Source organism: Orcinus orca, chromosome 1 (genome assembly GCF_937001465.1).
Source record: "Orcinus orca chromosome 1, mOrcOrc1.1, whole genome shotgun sequence".
Lineage (NCBI taxonomy): Eukaryota > Metazoa > Chordata > Mammalia > Artiodactyla > Delphinidae > Orcinus > Orcinus orca.
This window is the reverse complement of record NC_064559.1, coordinates 63,406,750-63,428,599: the sequence shown is the minus strand read 5'-3', so window position 1 is coordinate 63,428,599 and position 21,850 is coordinate 63,406,750. Positions and strand designations below refer to the sequence as shown.

Sequence of the window (21,850 nt, the reverse complement as noted above, 5' to 3'; positions counted from 1 at the left end):
GGAAGGAAGGAAGGAAGGAAGGGGAAAATCGAAATAAAGGAGATACCTAACATTTGTGGGTTTCCTATTAGGTTCTAGACGCAGTCCTAGATGTTTCACAAGCTTTCTCGGTTAATCCTAATGAGGAAACTCAGGCCCAGAGAATTTAATCATCTTAAGATCAGGTAGCTAGCAGGTGGCAAAGGTAGGATTTGAACTGAGATCTTGTGGCTCAAAGCATATTCCCTTTGCACTATAAAACTGACATCTAAAAAAAAAAAAAAACTGACATCTAGACCAGAGGGTTGATATGATGATGTATTTGTATCATCTACAAATTATTTACACACATTTACTGTGTGTGTGTGTATATGCATATGTGCCCATGAACACACAGCATAAGAGTTTGAATAGTGTTTAGTATTTAAGCATACATAACGATGGTATTTTATGCAAAACTTGGACATTAGAGTTGAGAAATTGGAAATGGGGAATGGGGGATGGACTAAGCTAAGGGAACCTGGATGTGCATGGAAAGTGGAAAGGGAGAGCCCACAGAAGTGAGCTTTGAATGTGTGCTTGGTGTTTGTTTGTCAGCAAGGAGTCAGGGCACTTGGGGAAGAGTTTGTGCCAGAGTGGATCATAGAATGCAGGGGCCTGGTCCACCATCCAGGGAATGTATTTTCTGTGTAGCACACTGCATGTCTATCTTCTAGCTAGAGAGATACGGTTGATCAGCATCTTCCTGAGGGGGTGGAGCCTGGGCCATCCCTAAGGAGATGCTAAACTGGACTAAATCATGGTGTGTACCCCTCCCTAATGCATGTTATTACCAAGGTGATGGAGGGTTAAGAGGAACTTTAAGGGTACACCTGATGATTCAAAACATGCAGCCTAAAGGATGGAGGTAGGAGGAGGGTGGGACAATGGTATTATTTTGCTGTATTGGTGGAGGTAGCAGGATATGACATCAGAACCCTGGTGCTCTTCCAAGTGTGGTGTTTGAACTTCGGCATCAGAATCACATAAAAGTGTTTGCTTAAATGCAGATTACCAGTCTCTACTAAGAACTATGAGATCAGAAATTCTGGGTGGGACCTGGAAATCTGCATTTTAACTGCCTTCCTCACATTCTTCTGAAGCTCACTAATGTTTAAGAAGCATTACTTAATCACTTTTTTGTTTTTCTGGGAGGCTGTTGAGTTGATGTTTGCAAATGAGCCTCAGATTCAGATCTGGTTAAGCTCCAGTGGTCCGTTTATCCTGGCCAAATGGGACAGGACCCCCATAGAGATGAATTTTTCACCGCCAAGGGAAGGGTCCGGATCCCCAACACTTCAAACGTTCTGCTGCAACCAGAGACAAAATGTCAGAATATAGGCCTGTGTGGGACCAGATCAGGATTCCCAGGAAGCCACAGCTGGAATTGTATGTGATGGGGAGTGGGTGTGGACTGACGGGCGGCTTTGCCAAAGTTGCACCCTTTAGAACAGAATTAGGACATGGAGAAAAGAGAAGTGAACCACCGCAAGGAGACAGGCTGGTAGCTGGTAGCAACCACATAGTTATAAATATAATGCAGCTGAATCCTCTTTAAAACATGATTTCATTGCAGGCACATAGGCATGCATGCACATGAATTCTGCTGAACGTAGATCTTTTTAAAGCACACAGATAATATCACATTTCTACTTCTCTCTGATCTGTTCTTCCAGGAGGAATCCATGAGGTGTGACTTTAAAACAGATACCATGTTTCTTACCTAAGTTTTGTTCCTCTTTCCTTCCCTTGTGCTACCTTTTCAGTTTGTTAATGTTCCCCATCCCCCATATCTTCAAAACCACCTGCAATGAATTATAATTTTTTTACAAAAATCTAAATTAAAGTGATAAACTAAAATAAACAAACAAACAAACAAATACTGGAGACTCTAGGCACCCTGTACTGGAAACTGGAAACATTTTCAATCTGGAAGCCATTTCATATTGCAGAATAAATTGTTTCATTAAGAAAATGCTTTAAAGAAAGGAAATGCAAATATAAAGCACATGATGCCAAAGAATTTAAAAAGCTCTACTGCCAAGAACAGTGGTAAGTATATAATAAGTAAAAGATTGGGAGCATGTACTGAAAATTTCACATACTTGAAGCAGATTTAACCCAAGAGCGTGCTGTCTCAGGCTTCAAATCAAACTGCGGTGGTGCAGTGGGGGCAGAATTCCATGATGTCTGCTTGCCCCGTGCTGAGGCCAGACCCCACCAATGGTAGGCGGCTCCCACCTGAGCTAGCTCTCTATGCTTTCCCCACAGAGGTCTACCCAAGGATAATGTGCAGACAAAAAGAGCAGAACATCAAACTATATTTAGGGCATGGTCTCAAATGTGGAAAATGTATTTAAAAGAGATGATGGAAGCAACAAAAGAGTAATAATGGTTATCTCAGGTAGGATAGTCATTCATTTATATTTTCTTCTTTAGATTTTCTACATGCTCTAATAGTTCTACAATGAAGAAAGAGTTGCTTGGACAAAAGATACAGCTGTGCCACAATTTACTCAGTCTCTAGGACATCCCTGGAGGAAGGAGAGAGTCACCAGGAAGGTGTGACGGGTGTTTTATCAGGCCTGTATCTTTAGCCAGATACAAAGCCCCCAAATGTACACCTGCACTCATTCTGTCTCAATCATGAGCTGTTAATCAAGTTAATTATGAGCAGTTGAAGCCCTGGGAGCCCTTAGTGACTGACAGTTCATCCTATAATTTCTCTGTGAGTTACAGAGCCAAAGATGAAGTAAGGCTGCTTCTCTTTTAGAAGCCCTATCTCCAGTTTCTGCTTTTGTTTTTGTTTAAGTGTTAGCCTCCTTAGGAAACCAGCACAGCATCAACAGCCCCCCAGATTAGCAGCAGAGCAGATTCCAGTGATCAAGCAGCATCCTTTAGCCCAAAGGGGGAATGATGAAGGGGGCCTGTCTTTCTGTATTTTATCCAGGCTTTGGATTCTAGGTCTTGGCGATTAAGCCAGAAGATTGCTTCTCAGCCCTAAGCATTCTCCTAGAGGCCTTCTCCCCTGGCACGGGTCAAAGACAGAGCCCAAGAGAGGGAAGTGAGCCAGAATAAGTATGTCATCCAATGACCTCACCCCCAGAAAACAGGCAGGTAAGGCAGCTGGAACAACAGAGTCAGAACACTGAACAGCACGAAGGGAAGCAGCTCTAGCAACGGAAGGGTCATTTGCGGGCCCTGGAAAGCTAGTGTTAAAGAACAGAAGCCTTGACCTTTGTGTTGGAGTTGGGGGGTGAGGCTCTCTCTTGAATCGTTAATTCTGTACTCCTACCCGATTCTGAGTGGGTGCCCTATACACAGAGATGATCAATATGTATTTCTGTCTAATTAATTACAACCTGTTCCAGGGCCTTCTTCCCTTTTCCTCATCTTCTCTTCTCTCTTGAATTCATTCATTTATTTATTCCATACACATTCACTGAGCACCTACTGTATTTTAGATACTATGCTGTCTAGAAATTCAAGATGAGTAGGAATTCAAATGAGTCATAGCCTCTTCTGTCAAAGAGCTTACAGTTGAGTTGTAGCCATGTGTGTGTGTGTGTGTGTGTGTGTGTGTGTGTGTGTGTGTGTGTGTGTTGGGGTGGGGGAGAGACAGACACATGGCCTTTAAATGTGATAGTGTGACAGGGCCCATATTAGGACATGTTCTAGGTATGGTTTGGGAACAAAGGGAGAGGGGTCAGTTACCCGTCTGGAGTGCTGGTCAGAGATGTCTTCATGAAAAGGTGACCCCTGAGCTAAGTCTTAAACATGATCTGGGCAGAATTTCTAAAAGCAGAAATGGAGCAGGAGGTAGTGCAGATGCATAAGCAGTGGGCCGAGATGAGAGTGGGGCCAGCTGCCAGGAATATGAGTCAGCAATGAGGCTGGAAAAGTTGGCTGAGGTCGGACCAAGGTGATCCAGGCTATCAGGTCTGGACTGAACTCTGCAGGCATTGGACCACCCATAAGGATATCTAAGCAGAAGAACAAGATCAGACCTGTATGTCAGCCAAGTTATTGTGGCCACAGGATGTAGGATGTATTGGTGGAAAGAGAGACAACAGGCAGAGGCCTCTTCCATGGGAGAGCTCATCACAAGAGCCCAAGAAGGAACAAGTACCAGAACTAAGCTATAGCGTGGCAGGAATGAGAAGCAAATAGTATGTAAGAGAGACATTACAGGGAGACACAAGAAGTAGAATCCACGTGACCTGACAACAGGTTGCGTGTGTATAGACTGAGCAAGCCAAGGAATCACCAGACTTCAGGGTGAGTTACTCAAGAATGTGGTGTGCATTCAGGCAATATCTAGAGATGATGGGGAACTTGGAAATTCCCCTTTTTTGCTTTGGCAAAGCACCGTGTAATAAACATCCTTGAGCACCTATAATGAACAACTTGGAATACTTATGTCAAAGAAGCGGGGGTCTCACAGAGGTCAGAGCCGCTCATGGGCTGTGTGGCCTGGGGAAGGCACTTTACCACTCTGAGCCTCAATTTCTCACTCTGCAAAATGGGGATGATCATTGAATCTATTTCATAGGGTTGTTATGAAGAGGAGAGACGAGATTACGCTGTGCAGTGTTTAGCAGGGAGTCTGACACGGTAGCTTTCAATGAATGTTAGCTATTATTACTATTATTATTAGCACGGGTTGGAGGATGCACGTTAACCGTACTGTCAGGGCCTTAATTTAAACTAGCATCAGGACAAAAATAGCATGAGGAAAAACATTTTCCTAAAATGCTCTTTCTTTTGGGGTGGTTTCATAATGCTCAGCTGAAAATCACACCTCATACTTAATATTTAAAAAAAAAAAAAGTAGAAGCCATCCAAATTTCCAATGGCTTCTCACCCCTTTAGACTGAAATCGAAAATCCTCACAGTGACCTTATAAGCCCTGCATGATTTGGCCCAAGCTCCCTCTGCAATATCCTCTCTGCTCTCCCCCTTGCTCACTTCACTCCAACCACAGACTTACTTTGCTATTCCTTAAACACCCCTGACGTGTGCCCACCTTGGAGTTTTTGCACTTTCTACTCCCTTGGTCTGGAACGCTCTTTGCCTGACATCTTCATGGTTTGCTTCCTCACTTCCAGTGTTTGCTTAAATTTCATTTCTTCAAATAGAGGCTCTTCTGACCGCCCTAAAATTGTCCCCTCCATCCGTCCCTATTCCCTTATCCTGTATTATCTTTCTTCATTGGACTTATTGTCCAATAAGATGTTCAGACATCTTATTATATACATAGTTGTTTCTTTCTTTATTGTCTGCCTTCCTCATTATTAGGTTTGTTCTGTTCAACTTATTATCGTGCCTGAAATAGAGCCTAGCACTCAGCAGACTCTTAATATTTGTTAAATGAATGAAGCACTTCCTCTCAGCAACTCTTCTCTTAGTTTCCGTGGTTTTCTCCCTGCTTCCTCAGACATTCCTTCTTCCTTACCTTTCCTGGGTTTTCTTTTTCTAACTGACTTCTAAATGTTGGTGTTCCTCAGGACTCCATCCTGGATCCGTTTTTCCTCTCTTCACTCTCAGCCTAAGCAGTCGCATCTATTTCCATGAATTTAAGTACCAGCTTTATGTGGCTTACTTCCAAATTCTATCTCTAGCCCAGAGCTCCAGACTTAGCCGATTGCCTGCTTGACATCTCCACTTGACTGTATAAATAGGCATTTCAAAAGTAACATGTCCATAACTGGATTCTTGATCCCTCCGGCCCCAACAAAAACCTGCCCCCCTCTAGAATTTCTGAATAGGAAGATCAATGTGGTTGGAAAAAGAGAAAAACTGTTCTGTTTACATAGGACTTTACTTAAGTAAAACTGGAAAAAAAATCAATTGTATCAAAGAAGGAGAGGAGGAGGTAATAGAATTATGAGGAGCGTTGGACCCTCTTTGGCACTAGCACAGTCCTCGCTATTTTACAAAAAGACACCACTTGCCACTGGGTTACCCGAGTCGAAACCCTAGGATTCCTCCCTTTCTCTTACTTCTGCAGCCAATCCATCAGCTAGTTCTGTTTTTCCACAAAGTACAATTGAAACCGTCCTCACCTCTCCATGTCTGCTCCATGTCTCTGTTCTAGGTCATCATCATCTCACGTGGACTCCTGAAGAAGCCTCCTAACTCATCTCCTCGTGACCATTCTTGCTAATTTGAACCTGTTCTCCGAGTAGCATCAAGAGTGACCTTCTTAAACTGTAAACTATATAATGACACTTTAAAAAAATCCCTTAAATGACCACCCACGTCCTTAGAGTAATACTTGCACCCCTGACACTGGCCATGCCCACATCTCTGCTGGTCACTCTATCCTCAGCATGCACCACTCTCCACCTGACTGGATACACTTCAGCAACACCAACCAGTCTTCCATCTGTTCTGAGGATTCAACAAATTCTTTATTGCGTGAGGCCTTTTCATGTGCTGTTCCCTCTGTCTGGAATGCTCTTCTTTCAGCTCTTCGCATGACTAGCTCCGTACCTTTGCATCCTTTCTCATTTTAAGTGGCACCTCCTCGGAGAGGTTTGCCTCCGATCACCTATTTAAACATTTAACAGTTAAATCCAAATATTCTTTTGAATTTTTAAAATAAGATAAAGCGATCTTGGCCAAGATGGAGTAACAGGAAATGAATTTATCCAGCAGCCTGAAACAACTAAAAAACTGGTTAAAATATATGAAACAATGTTTTCAGATACTGGACATCAGGAAGCAGAGATGAGTAATCCTTGAAAGAACAGAAACAGGGTTAGCCCTGTGATTGCCCCAGGTTGTTGCCCAGAGAGAGGATCCAGAATGCAGCATCAAGAGGGGTAACCTAGGCAGAGTCCTGTGGTCTCCCTGGGTTAAGGAGATGGTGTTGGGTGTCTGGTAGGCCAGGGTGGCTAGAGTTCACAGGGCAGAGTACCAGACAGAGAGAGCAGCACGAAGAAAAAGCTCTGGAAATCTGCTGAGGATCTCCCTTGGAGCTCCAGCTGAATACTGATCAGTGCATGTGTGGGAGGAAACTATACAGTGCCAGGGAAAGAACAACGTGAAAGGATTAGAAGGAACAATCCTTGAAATTCACACAGGGCTAGAAATAGTCCGTGTTTCCATTAGCCAAAGTGGGAAAACCTCTAAATTCATGGGTTGTCAGGAAGAGTACTCAGAAGGGTGTTATATCAGCAGAGGAGAAAATTAGTCCTAAAGGTTGCTCTGATTCCGAATAACAAAGCATAAAAGCAAACCTCAAAAGGAGGAAAAACTAGACTAAAATTGTTTCCAAATAACATAACACAAAGCACAAGAATATTTATAAGAATACAAAAATATGCAGCATTCAACAGGGTAAAATTTACAACCGTCATCCAACCAAGCATTGCCAAGCTTACAGAGAAGCAGGACAAAATACAACCCATAATAAGGAGAAAAATCAACCAATAGAAACAGACCCAGAAATGACAGATGATGAAATGAGTAGGCAAAGACATTTAGTACTTATTATAACTATATTCCTTATTATAACTACATTCCATGTTAAAGGCAGAGGACAGATAGACCATGTTAAGTAGAAATATAGAAGATATAAAAAAGATTTAAATCAAATTCTGAAGATGAAAACTAAATGATTTGATACAAAAAAATACACTAGATGGGATTAGTAACAAATTAGACACTACAGATGAAAAGATTAGTAAACATGAAGAAATAGCAGTAGAAAATGCAAAATAAAATGCAAAGAACAAATACTGAAGGGAAAAAAATGAAAAGAATATTAGTGAACTATGGGACAACTTTAAGCAGCCTAAGGGGGGTAGTGAGGAAACTTTTGGGGGTGGATATGTTCATTATCTTGATGGTGGTGATGGTTTCACAGCCGTACACATATGTTAAAGCTCATCAAGTTGTGTGCTTTAGATATACGTATTTAACTTACTGTACTTCCATCATGTCTCAACATTGGTATAAAAAAGCAGTCTGGAACTAAAATCCCAGATAATAACATGGGAGATGGCAATGGGGTGGTGGAGCAGTGGGTTGGGATACTAAGTGAGGGGAAGCAATAGCTTTCTAAGCTTCTTGTCTATTTGGGAAGAATAGGTCTATTTGTCTAATAGGTAATGGGTACCTATTAACTGTATAAGTTGTTATAAAAATATGTTTTAAAACAAGTGTCTTAAAAAAATAAAATAAAACAAGTGTCTTAAAAATATGGGTAGCTACTGAATGAAGCAAAATAGAATGCATAACTTGAAACCAATGTAAGAGAAAGTAGAGCAAAAAATAACTGATCAATTCAACTAAAGCAGAAAAAGGAAAAATAAGAAAACTAGAAAGATAGTAAACAGAAATTGAAAATACTTGAAGTTTTTTATTCAAGAAACTATAAAAAGAACCACAAACTAGCCTGAAGTAATAGAAAGAGGGACTCTGTAAACTTAAAAGCAGAAATAAAAAGAAATAGGAAAACTGTAAAGTTCATCAATAAAACCCAAAGTTGTTTTTTTTAAGATCAATAAAATAAACTTTGGCAAGTATTAAGAGGAAAAAGACAAGGTATAAATAACATTAGGAATTATGTATATTTTAAATTACAAGCAAATATTTTATGCCAATAAATTTTGTTTTTTAAATCAACTTCATTGAAGTATAATTTACACACAATAAAATGCACACCTTTTAAATGTATTGAGGAGTTTTGACAACTATATGCCACCTGTAACGACTACCACCACAACCAAGGTATTTCTGACAACCCAGGAGTTCTCTTGTCAGTTCTCAGTCAATCCCCTTTGTCTACCTCTTGGCCCTAGGTAACTGCTGATCTGATTTCTAAATGATAGTTTTGCCTTTTCTTGAGTTTTGTATAAGTGGAATCATACAGTATCTATCCTTTTATGTATGCCTTTTTTCATTCAACAAAATTATCTTGAAATTCATCCATGTTGAATATCAATAGTTCATTGCATTTCATTCCTGAGTAGCAGTCTACTATGGATATACCACAATTTTTAAATCAGTTCATCTCTTATTGAAACACTTGGGTTGTCCAGTTTGGGGCTCTTATAAATAGAGCTGCTATGAAATTCATTTCCAGGGGGATATATTTTTTCATTTCTCCTAAATGAGTGGAAGTTCTTGGTCCTATGATAAATGTATGTGTAACTTTGTAAGAAACTGCCACTGTATGAAAATTCTAGTTGTGTCACATTCTTGCCAACATTTTACAGCAATATAAATGAAAACCTAAATGAAATAGACAATTTTATAAAAAGTAATGAATTACCAAAATTGGTTGAAGGAAAAGTAGGGAACCTGAAAAGACTAATAACCATGCAAAGTATTGAAATGGTAATCAAAGGTCAACCCCACCCTCCAAAGATATACTATGATCAAAGAGTTTTACTAGTGAAGTTCTACCAAAGTGTCCAGGAATAGATAATTCCATCTGTTGTTCAAAGTGAACAGAGAAAAAGATAGCAGTTCATTTTATGAGGCTATTACAACGTTGATACCAACATTTTGTAAGGATATCATGAAAAAAATCTGTAATTTAATATCACTTCAATCAAGGAAGCAAAAATCCCACATTAAGTATGCTTTAAAAAATAAGCAATGCCAAACATGATCAATAAGAGGTTATAGTAGTAGGAATGGTAGGATGCTTTAACTTTACAAAAATCTAGCAATATCATTTATTGAGCTAACCAATTAAAGGATAAAACCATATAGTCATCTGAAAAGATGCACAAAAAGCATTTAATAAAATTTCAACTCCTGTTCTTGATTTTAAAACATATACATACAACACGTATACACATACTCAATAAACTGAACACAGATAGGAATTTCTGCGGGAAGCACATATTACTAGAAAATCCAAGAAAATCGACTGGCACTATTTGAACCAATTTGAGAGCTCAGCAGGGTGACTAAATACACAAGATTAACACTAAAATCAATACCTTCTCTACACACCAGCGTTAACTAATTAGAAAATATAATGGAAAAAAGAAATACATATAATAGTTCCAAATATATTCTAGGAATAAAACAACCAAAAAATAAATAAAGAAACCAGACCTTTATGAGGAAATCTATAAAACTTTATTCAAAGACATTATTTAAAATCTCAGCCTCTTACTGTATGTTTCCTTCCAAACACTTAAGAAAAACTGCGTTTTTAAAAACCATGTTCTTTGAAACACTAATGCCATTTAAGAATGGGGAAAACCCAAATCAAATCATACTGGTGGTTTTCATCATCTTACCCGCCTCCCTCATCCTTAGATTGTAAACTTCTTGAGGGAAAAGATCGTTAGTCGTGTTCCTCACTCTGTCCCCCCACCCAATACCTTTCACAATTCTCAGCACAGATTTGGCCCCTTACAGTTCTAAAACATCGAAGAATCTGAAGCACTTGCTGGTCCTCTTTCTCTCTACCTATTTTGATGGATGTTACGCAATAATATACCGAAATTGCTCCAAGCCTTCCAGGTGATAAGACCTCCGCCAACGACTCATGCCAGACAATCAGAATACTCCTCACCTGTGACCTCTCCCCGCCCCCACCCGCCCCCAAGGCCGCAAGAGGGGGAATCTTACGGTCTCGGGCTGTTTTTCTCCTGGTGAGGCCAATGCGCCTGCGCACCGTGCCCTGATTGGCTGAGAGCTGCGGACTTGCGCGCGCAGGCCTCCACCTCGGTTACTAAAGAGCGTGAGCTGGACGAGGGCGGGTGAGGGTGGCACTGTCTCTGGCCCGCCTTGAGGCCTGTACCACGCCCGCTATGCCTAACCGCAGGGCCAGTCGCAATTCCTACTATTTCTTCGTGCAGGAGAAGATCCCCGAACTACGGCGGAGAGGCCTGCCCGTGGCTCACGTCGCTGACGCCATCCCCTACTGTTCCGCTGACTGGGCGGTAAGGCTGGAGGCCAGTGAGCCGAGGGTCGGGCGGTTGAGCAAATAGGAGGGAAACAAGACTCGAGGAGGCCAGTGACCCCTGGGCCCCTCCTGGAGGGGGAGGGACACCCCCACCCCCACCCTTCCGCGGCTCAGGGCAACCGACGCCGCTTCCGCTTCCCTGTAATGTGCAGGCATCTACAGGCTGGGCCCTGGGCAGTAGGCCCTCACTGCTGCTGCTTGTCTCCCCCTTCTATCTCCTCAAGCTCCTGAGGGAGGAGGAAAAGAAGAAATATGCAGAAATGGCTCGAGAGTGGAGAGCCGCCCAGGGGAAGAACTCTGGGCCTTCGGAGAAGCAGGTAAAATTAGCCAGAGAAGAGCAGTCACCTGCCTTGCACGTAGGCATGCTCAGTAAATGCTGGATGAGTGAATGTCAATGGTAGATGACTGGGTGATTTGGGTGAATGCAAAGAAGAGTTTTTCAATTTTTCCTCATGTAAGAGAATGCCTGCTAAAAAAAATGGCAGGCTCCGGTACTAGGGCACACCTGGGTATCATTTGATGGTGAAGGCCAGGGAAAATCCCATTAGAAAACCTGCACCCAGTAGACCGTGATTAGCAAAGGGAGCGTTGATATTTAGAGTTTGTACTAGGTGACCTCTAAGGGTCTCTTTCAACTCCTTTATGATTTAAGAACCCTTTTTCAAATGTTTGAAAGTAGTTTGGTCCCCTCTCTCCTTTTTTTTTTCTTTCTTTGCGGTATGCGGGCCTCTCACTGCTGTGGCCTCTCCCGTTGCGGAGCACAGGCTCCGGACGCGCAAGCTGAGCGGCTATGGCTCACGGGCCCAGCCGCTCCGCGGCCTGTGGGAATCTTCCCGGACCGGGGCACGAACCCGTGTCCCCTGCATCGGCAGGTGGACTCTCAACCACTGCGCCACCAGGGAAGACCCCCCCTCTCTCTTTTTGAATGACACCTGGAACAAGGCCAGTTCCTGTGTTTAAAGTATGGAAATAACAAGATTTATGGATGTTTGTGAACGTTTGTGTCTTACAGGTAAGAGTTGTATAAAGTTTATTTGGGTTAATTTGTGTGTAGCAGGATGTTAAAGCACTAAATAAAATTTGGTGCTGATTCATATCAAGAAAAGGCAAGGTAATTGTGGAATTTCCCCCCTCCCTCTGTGTTCTTCCCATTCTTACATAGCAAAAATTCTATTCTTATTATAAACTGTTAATATTGGATTGAAATTCGAGAGAGTTTTGCTTGTTTTAGGTTTGAGAGATTTTTATTTTATGGCTTTATGTTTGAGTAGACGCTCTAATCAGTTGAATTTGTACTTGTAAACCATAATTTTTTTTTTTCTTCTCACTACAGTGTCTTAAGACATCTCCCCTCAAAATGAAAGCCATGTTGTATGTTTACGTCATTGAGACTTGGAGTCAGCACAATCTGGTTTTTACTTTGAGTGAAGAACAAATAATATTAGAGTACTTTGGGAAATGTTTTTTTTTTTTAAATTATTTATTTTTGGGCTGCATTGGGTCTTTGTTGCTGTGCGCGGGCTTTCTCTAGTTGCGGTGAGCGGGGCCTACTCTTTGTTGTGGTGCGCAGGCTTCCCATTGCGGTGGCTTCTCTTGTTTCGGAGCACGGGCTCTAGGCACGCGGGCTGCAGTAGTTGTGGCTCGTGGGCTCTAGTTGTGACGCACGGGCTTAGTTGCTCCGCAGCATGTGGGGTCTTCCCGGACTAGGGCTCGAACCCGTGTCCCCCTGCATTGGCAGGTGGATTCTTAACCACTGCGCCACCAGGGAAGTCCTGGGAAATGATATTTTTTTGGCCACTGGACAGGCATGTATTGTGTGACCCAGTAGGATTAGTTTAGATTATCAGTAGTGGGCAAATGGCTTTCAGCAGTAATTGGAGTGGTTATTTACCACTCAGCCTTTTGATACAAAATATTTATAGATTTTTGCCATTGTCTGCCTTTGGGTGTTGGTTTTGTTGACGATTATTTATTTATATACTCATTGGGTTTGTTGGCATGGAGAGGTTACCAAAGTAATCTGTGGGTTGTTTTGCAGTTATTTTACTAAATTTAAATATATGGTATAAAGTGCCCAGCGGGAGTTTAAGTATGTGGTCAATGATTACCTTTTTCTTTAGAAACCTGTTTCCACCCCACTGAGGAGGCCAGGCATGCTTGTACCAAAGCAGAATGTTTCACCCCTGGATATGTCAGGCTTGTCTCTAAAAAGTGATCAAGGTAGAGTAATCCTAAAATGTTTGCTTAGATAAATTTGGGTGCTTAAAATACTATGATATATTGATCAGTAAACGTGTGTTCTGTTCATTTTGATTCTGCCTTTCAAAGTAATTGACTACAGGTGTTTGAACACGATGGCACTAAAGTTGTAAAAGATCGGGTAATGTGCTTTCGTTGAAGTAACACTGGAGTTTTTTTTTTTTTTTTTTTTTTGCAAAAATCTGGTCTCGTTTTCTACCACTTCATATGTTATTAAACATACTTTTGGATTTAAGTGTTTATAGCTAGACACTTACATACACTTGTTATAAAAGTAAAGATAAATTGAGCTAGCCTAGATAAAAACATAGCTAATCAGAGTCCTTCCTATTCCTTCTGGCTGTTTTTTATTAAATATGTTCTTTGTTAAAAATTTAATCTTCAGCAGTCTTAAGTGTGGCCAATCCTGGTAAATAATACCTCCTTACATTCTCACATTTCTTTCTTTCTTTAGAGAATCTGTAAGTGGTCTTGTGTATATTGGTAAAAAGTAAAGAGTGAACTAAATTGTCCATAGTTTATATCAGTTTTTCTACACTGATTGTACTTGGTTTTATTTACCTAGGCCTTATATTTCTTGAGTATGGGTCACAGCTTTTCTTAAGTCATTCCTGAGATTCAGGGCTTATGTACAGCTAAATTACGTAGAGCTGGCTGCAAGTTTGAATAATTTTGTTACTTCATGCAAAGAGTGGTTACTACTTTAATCCTTGATAAGTGTAATTATAAAAATTGATTAATTTACCTGGTATAGCTGGTTTATTTTCTCTTTTCCAGCTCATTTAGGGATATAGGAACACAAGGAGAAAGGTTCTAAAACTTTTGGTTTTGTCAAAGGGGTAAATGCGAAATGCTCATCTTTTCGTGTTGTCTTTTTTATTTTTTTTAAGCTGTCCTTGGAGGCATTTTTTATTTTTTGAACATTTTTAGCCATGGCGAGCTACCTCCTCACTGTGAACAGCGCTTCCTCCCTTGTGAAATAGGCTGTGTTAAATATTCTCTCCAAGAAGGTATTATGGCAGATTTCCACAGCTTTATAAATCCTGGTAAGTGGCCAGTTAGAGTAGATGCTAGATCTTTAAAAGTTGTTTTTTATATTGACCTTATTTGATAATAGTATTTTTATTAAAAGCAGTTGTGTAGGTAAGTTCTTAAAATGTAACACAGGACTTCATAATAATTGGATGAAAAACTTTAGAACTAAGTGTTGACACAGAGTTTTTGGTTTAGTCTTTTAACCTCAAGTAAGCATTAGAGTTGGGTGGATAGAATGCTTGAAAAATGTGTAGACTGCTATTTGCTTATTTGCAGTCTTACATCTTAGAATTTCCTGAAAGCTTCTTATACCTTTGCTCTTTTCTTTACCCCATCCTTCACCTCCACAGTCACTAGTTTTTAACTTGCTATTGCCTTATAACCTTGAGCAAAGTACTTATCCTTTCTGAACCTATTAGCTCTATAAATTGGGGATAATGCCTATTGGAGGCCTGTTCTAAGGAATACATGAGAAGGTATGGAAATAGCGTAGTATTTAATAGGCTCTCGGGTATTCTCATTATTTTTTCTTCCTACTACTCCACCCCATCAAAAGCAATTAGTAATGAAGACATAGGATTTGATTCAATTCCCAAGTTGGTAAAGAGTAGTTAAGGGAGTACTATACCTTTAAAGGTAAGTGGGAGGGATGTGTAGGGGGAAGAGTAAAGGAGAAGAGGTTGGGAAAAGAAGAATTTCATCTTCAGTTTTATCAATTGCTTTAAAATTCATTAGGACAGTCCAGTACTTTTCCTTGTTTTGAGATAACAAGAAAAATTTTCCTACTTAACACTTAGGAGAGTTGCTGCTTAGGACATGTCAAAAAACTACTTTTTTCTGTACGGGTGTAAAACATTAAAAAATAGAATTTGGAGACTTTTTTCCTCCAAGAAATACGTAAATACCTTGCTATATCAAGGGCCTCATGAATCCCTGTGGCCTCTTCGTGGACCCCTGGCTAAGATTCCTTTAGCACAAATTTTCTTTACCTAGTATTTCTTTCTCTGTGAGGAATAACTTGCTTTTTAAAGTAGCTTAGACAATATACCAAGATTCTTTGATAGTCATAATAGCTTTGGTTAGGAAAAAAGTCCCCTAGGAGGGTTTAATCTTCTGTAATTTCACATAGCAGTAACAAGTACCTATGTTATGATTTGGTTATCCTATGCAATATTACTGTAGCACAACCGGAGAGCTTCCAGATTTCTGCTTCTCTCAATAAAATATTTTGTATTACAGGTGAAATTCCACGAGGATTTCGGTTTCATTGTCAGGCTGCAAGTAAGTATAAAGTAATGGGGTAGAATATAGGCATTGAATACGTGTGTACCTGGTTAAGATGCTGCTTTAAGCAGACACATAAAACATTGATTGGGGGGAAGAATAACCTAAATTATTGTTGGAGAATCTTCATAGAAGTGGTAGATGGTGTATGTAATCCTCAAAAACTTTAAAATTATATAGAATGAAAGGATAATATCCTTTTCCCTTTATGGAGATTGTGTTTTTATTTTCTTCTTTTTTTCTGCTTATATCGTTTGGCTTGAAGATCAGCGGCTTTTACCCACCAGGTGCATAGGTAGGTCTTTTAACAGGTATCAGGTTACCTAGATTTAGGGCCATTCACAGGAATATCCATTCAAAATTAAGGGATAAAAAGTTGATACTGGGCCTCCCTGGTGGCGCAGTGGTTGAGAGTCTGCCTGCCGATGCAGGGGACACGGGTTCGTGCCCCGGTCCGGGAGGATCCCACATGCCGCGGAGCGGCTGGGCCTGTGAGCCGTGGCCGCTGAGCCTGCGCGTCCGGAGCCTGTGCTCCGCAACGGGAGAGGCCACAACAGTGAGAGGCCCGAGTACCGCCAAAAAAAAAAAAAAAAAAAAGTTGATACTTCAAAAATAACAGAATGTTATACAGCAAAACAGCTATGAATTAATTTTTCAGATGAGGAAAATGGGTTTCTATTTTAAGTATTTTGCAACCAAAGGATGTGACTGTATATCTAAGCTCTTGTACTCTTTTCTAGAAACTAGATTTTAACCAGTTTCTTATTTGATTCAAATGAAAATCATGATAATAGGTTTGCTTTTTAAGTTTTATTCAAAATGTCAGTTTTTTTCTTAAAAATGTAGGCAGTTAGCCAGTAGAAGTGTTTGAAATTAGAAATAAGTTTTTCAAATCTGCCATAACAAGCAGCTGTTTTGTAATACTTATAATATTGTTCTTTATAAGTGAAGAGAATATTTTAGACTCATTTTTGGTTATGTCCTTTGAGTTTTTTCCAGTCTTAGTGAAAAATATGTCCTAGTCCTTTTTTTGTTTGCCTGGGATCAGGGCTGTAGGCCTTGGAACAAGGAGTTTAAGGCAGTTTTTTTTTAGTAAGTTTGTAGCTTTGAATGAAAAAAATTATAGAATAAAAATTCTGTTGTAACTTTGAGGTGTGAACCTAGCTAATCTCAAGTGTTACATTGTCTGAGGTTATTTGACAAAATAGGTAGTGGTAAAACCAAAAATAGAAACTTAACTGGTGAATTAATTTCACATTTTTACTTAAGTTCTTTTTCTGGTTTGCTCATCTGATGAGTGCATTGGAATCCCTATGTGCCAGACACTCATTTGTGAGAATGTCCCTTTACTCTTTATTTTGTTTCTGATTAAATTTTAAAAAAAAATTATTTTTAAAGGCTTATTTTTACAGTCTTTCCAAATTAACTGATTAACAGAAAGTGTGGTTCTTTTTTTTCTAACATTTTTATTGGGGTATAATTGCTTTACAATGGTGTGTTAGTTTCTGCTTTATAATAAAGTGAATCAGCTATACATATACATATATCCCCATATCTCCTCCCTCTTGTGTCTCCCTCTCTCCCTCCCTATCCCACCCCTCTAGGTGGTCACAAAGCACTGAGCTGATCTCCCTGTGCTATCTGGCTGCTTCCCACTAGCTATCTGTTTTACATTTGGTAGTGTATATATGTCCATGCCACTGTCTCACTTCATCCCAGCTTACCCTTCCCCCTCCCCGTGTCCTCAAGTCCATTCTCTACATCTGCATCTTTATTCCTGTCCTGCTAGGTCCTTCAGAACCGTTTTTTTTTTTTTTAGATTCCATATATATGTGTTAGCACATGGTATTTGTTTTTCTGTTTCTGACTTACTTCACTCTGTATGACTCTAGGTCCATCCACCTCACTACAAATAATTTCATTTCTTTTTATGGCTGAGTAATATTCCATTGTATATATGTGCCACATCTTCTTTATCCATTCATCTGTCAGTGGACACTTAGGTTGCTTCCATGTCCTGGATATTGTAAATAGAGCTCCAATGAACATTGTGGTACATGACTCTTTTTGAATTATGGTTTTCTAAGGGTATATGCCCAGTAGTGGCATTGCTGGGTCGTATGGTAGTTCCATTTTTAGTTTTTTTAAGGAACCTCCATACTGTTCTCCACAGTGGCTGTATCAATTTACATTCCCACTAGCAGTGCAAGAGGGTTCCCTTTTCTCCACACCCTCTCCAGCATTTACTGTTTGTAGATTTTTTGATGATGGCCATTCTGACTGGTGTGAGGTGATACCTCATTGTAGTTTTGATTTGCATTTCTCTAATGGTTAGTGATGTTGACAATCCTCCCATTTACCATTGGAACAAAAAGAATAAAATACCTAGGAATAAACCTACCTAAGAAGACAAAAGACCTGTATAGAAAGGTCTTATAGAAAACTGTAAGACACTGATGAAAGAAATTAAGGATGATACAAACAGATGGAGAGATATACCATGTTCTTGGATTGGAAGAATCAACGTTGTGAAAATGACTATACTACCCAAAGCAATCTACAGATTCAATGCAATCCCTATCAAACTACCATTGGTATTTTTCACAGAACTAGAGCGAAAAATTTCACAATTCGTAGAGAAAGTGTGGTTCTTAGAAACAAACCTATTAAGGACTCTAGGAATGTTTTCTTGAGTTTTTTTTCAGACTAATTAAAACTGAGCACAATGTTTTTCATTCAGGAAACCTAAGATCCTTGGAGCTCACCAATTTAAGCGTGTCTTAAATTGCCAATTTGATAACCCTGAGAAATGTGCCAGTTAAATAAGACAAATGAGTGTATTAGAGTGACAGCTATGTCGACATAATAACTAAAAATGCCCAGGCTAGTGTAATCAAGCTGATATTTAGGAAAAGACCGTGTTTCATACAGTAACACACTGAAGCAATTAAAATTTGATGTGGTTACAATTTGATTAGAAGTTAAGGAATGTGCATGTAGATGTTTCAAATGCTCCTGTGCTATCTGGCCTTTTAAGAAGTAGTTACCAGTGAAATCAAGCGAAGGCTTCATGGGCATTATGGTTTAGCACATAATATTGAAGAATTTCAAGATTGGAAGAGATTTTGATAGACTCCCCCCCCCCCAACCCGTATGTTCCTCTGAAGGGGAGTGCAGGTTCTGTATGTGTGTGTTGGAGTGGGGAGGAGGTAGGAGGTTTGGGCCCATCTCATTCTCCCACACTTCCCCAGAGCAGCTCTGCTTCTATCTATTTCACTAATTAATGATTTTTGAGAGAGAAGCTCTGCTTTAAAAGGAGCAAAGCCTTAGAAACTGCTTTTAGCTTCCTGTACAAAAGGTCTGTCAGCTTTTAAAATGAAGCTTCATACACAAAAACATCATAACATTCACTTAAGGTGGAAAGAATATTAATGATCAGCAGTGCACCTGCTATCAATCAGCTGAAGAAATAGCACATTGCTGTTATCATTGAAGACCCCTATATTTTTCCCTGATTTCATCCTCCCTCTTAAGAGAACCACTGTTGTGAATTTTGTGTTAGTTCCTTTGTTTTATGAATAATTTTATGATAAATACATATTTAAATGGTGTATTTAATTTTGCTTGAACTTTGATTTAACATATTTTGTATATTTCTTGTATTTTTGTTAACTCAACAATGTCTTTTCCCCATTTCTCCATTGGATTGTTTTTCATCTTTTTTTGGTTTATGGAAGTTTATAATATGTTTTTATTGATTGTTTTAATTGTGTGCAGATACCTGTTTGCAGTTTGTGCCTTGCATTTTTTTACTCTATGGTGTATTTTAATGAACAGAAGTTTTTATTTTTAGTTCAGTAAATGTATCTTTTCCATCATGGTTGTGGGGTTTTTTGGTCTTATTTAAGATTTCCCTTCTACTTGAAGGCCATGAAGATATATTTATTTTCTTCTATAGTTCCAAGTTCTTATTCCACCTGGAATTGACTTATGTATGATGTGAGGAAAAGATTCAGTTCCGTTTTTTTCACATGTGGATAATCAGTTGTCTCAGCGTATTTTATTGAATAATCAATTTTTCCCCATATGTAGTGCCACCTGTATCATATCACGTTTCATTTTATGCATGAGTCTTTCTGATATCTTCTGTTCTATAGACCTGCTTGTTTTTTGGTGCCCATGTCATATGTTAAACACGATATTTTGATCGTATTTACTTGACTTTGTTCTTTTGGAATATTGTGGTTATTCTTGACTTTTTGCTTTTCCACATACAATTCAGAATCAGTTTATCATGCTTCACAAAAAGCTTGTTGAGATTTAGAATCTCAGGATTTGGAACCACAGGATTCTAATCTCAGGATTTGGGTTTTTTTTAAGGGAGTGTTTATGTATTTTTATATTTTTAAATTTTTAAATGTTACGCAGTTTTAAAGATTACTTTCCACTTACAGATACTACAGAATATTGGCTATATTCTCCATGTTGTACAATACATTCTTGATCCTATCTTACAGCCAGTACTTTGTAACTCCCACTCCCCCACTCCTATATTGCACCTCTCCCACTGGTAGCCACTGGTTAGTTCTTTATATGTGTGAGTTTGCTTCTTTTATGCTATATTGGCTAGTTTGTTTTTTTAGATCCATATATAAGCGATGTCATGCAGTATTGATCTCTCTCTGTCTGGCTTCTTCACTTAGCATAGTGCCCTCCAAGTCCATCCACGTTGCTGCACATGGCAGAATTGTGTTCTTTTCTGTGGCTGAGTAGTAGTCCTATGCATATATATATACCACAGCTGCTTCTTTAATTTTTATTTTATATTGGAATATAGTTGATTTACAACATTGTGTTAGTTTCAGGTATACAGAAAACTGATTTAGTTATACATATGTCTATTCTTCTTCAGATTCTTTTCCCATATAGGTTATTACAGAGTATTGAGCAGAGTTCCCTGTGCTATACAGTAGATCCTTGTTAATTATCAATTTTATGTATAGTAGCGTGTATATGTTAATCCCAAACTCCAAATTTATCCCTCCCCCCTCCACCTTTCCCCTTTGGTAACCATAAATTTGTTTTCTGAGTCTATGAATCTTTTTTAAGTAAGTTCATTTGTATCATTTTTCTTTTTTAGATTCAACATATAAGGAATATCATATGATATTTGTCTTTGGCTTACTTAACTGAATATAATATTCTCTGGGTCCATCCATGTTGCTGCAAATGGCATTATATTCTTTCTTATGGCTGAGTATCTCCATTGTATATGTGTACCACATCTTTATCCATTGCTCTTTTTTTTTTTTTTTTTTTTTTTTTTTGTGGTACGCGGGCCTCTCACTGTTGTGGCCTCTCCCGTTGCGGAGCACAGGCTCCGGACGCGCAGGCTCAGTGGCCATAGCTCACGGGCCCAGCCGCTACGCGGCATGTGGGATCTTCCCGGACCGGGGCACGAACCCGTGTCCCCTGCATCGGCAGGCGGACTCTCAACCACTGCGCCACCAGGGAAGCCCTCCATTGCTCTTTTGATGGATATTTAGGTTGCTTCCTTGTCTTGGCTATTTGAAATAGTGCTGCAGTGAACACTGGGGTGCATGTATCTTTTTGAAATATGGTTTTCTCTGGATATATGCCCAGGAGTGCAATTGCTAGATCATATGGCAGCTCTATTTTTAGTTTTTTAAGAAACCTCCATACTCTTCTCCATAATGGTTGTACCAGTTTACATTCCCAGCAAGAGTGTAGGAGGGTTCCCTTTTCTCCGCACCCTCTCCAGCATTTATTGTTTGTATGATAGCCATTCTGACGAGTGTGAGGTAATAACTCACTGTAGTTTTGGTTTACATTTCTCTCATAATTAGTGATGTTGAGCATCTTTTCACGTGCTTTTTGGCCATCTGTATGTCTTCTTTGGAGAAATACATCTTTAGGCCTTCTATCCATTTTTTTTTAACATCTTTATTGGGGTATAATTGCTTTACAATGGTGTGTTAGTTTCTGCTTTATAACAAAGTGAATCAGTTATACGTATACATATGTTCCCATATCTCTTCCCTCTTACATCTCCCTCCCTCCCACCCTCCAGGCTGTCACAAAACACCGAGCTGATCTCCCTGTGCTATGCGGCTGCTTCCCACTAGCTATCTACCTTACGTTTGGTAGTGTATATATGTCCATGCCTCTCTCTCGCTTTGTCCCAGCTCACTCTTCCCCCTCCCCATATCCTCAAGTCTGTTCTCTAGTAGGTCTGTGTCTTTACTCCTGTCTTACTCCTAGGTTCTTCATGACATTTTTTTTCTTAAAATCCAT

The 21,850-nt window shown here is 39.6% G+C and overlaps 1 protein-coding gene across 5 annotated transcripts in view; it reads left to right on the top strand.

The window, feature by feature from the left end:
* The window catches only part of MAEL (maelstrom spermatogenic transposon silencer), a 157,918-nt gene that overhangs the window by 55,420 nt on the left and 80,648 nt on the right, over window positions 1-21,850 (top strand). For 3 of the 5 annotated variants that reach the window (XM_049715909.1, XM_033427989.2, XM_004269705.4), the window contains 5 exons: window positions 10,851-10,934; window positions 11,182-11,274; window positions 13,078-13,177; window positions 14,107-14,262; window positions 15,491-15,532. In XM_049715909.1, the coding sequence (XP_049571866.1) occupies window positions 11,218-11,274; window positions 13,078-13,177; window positions 14,107-14,262; window positions 15,491-15,532 (355 nt within the window). In that variant the 5' untranslated portion in view covers window positions 10,851-10,934; window positions 11,182-11,217. The other 2 variants (XM_049715920.1, XM_049715904.1) reach the window with 2 other exon arrangements.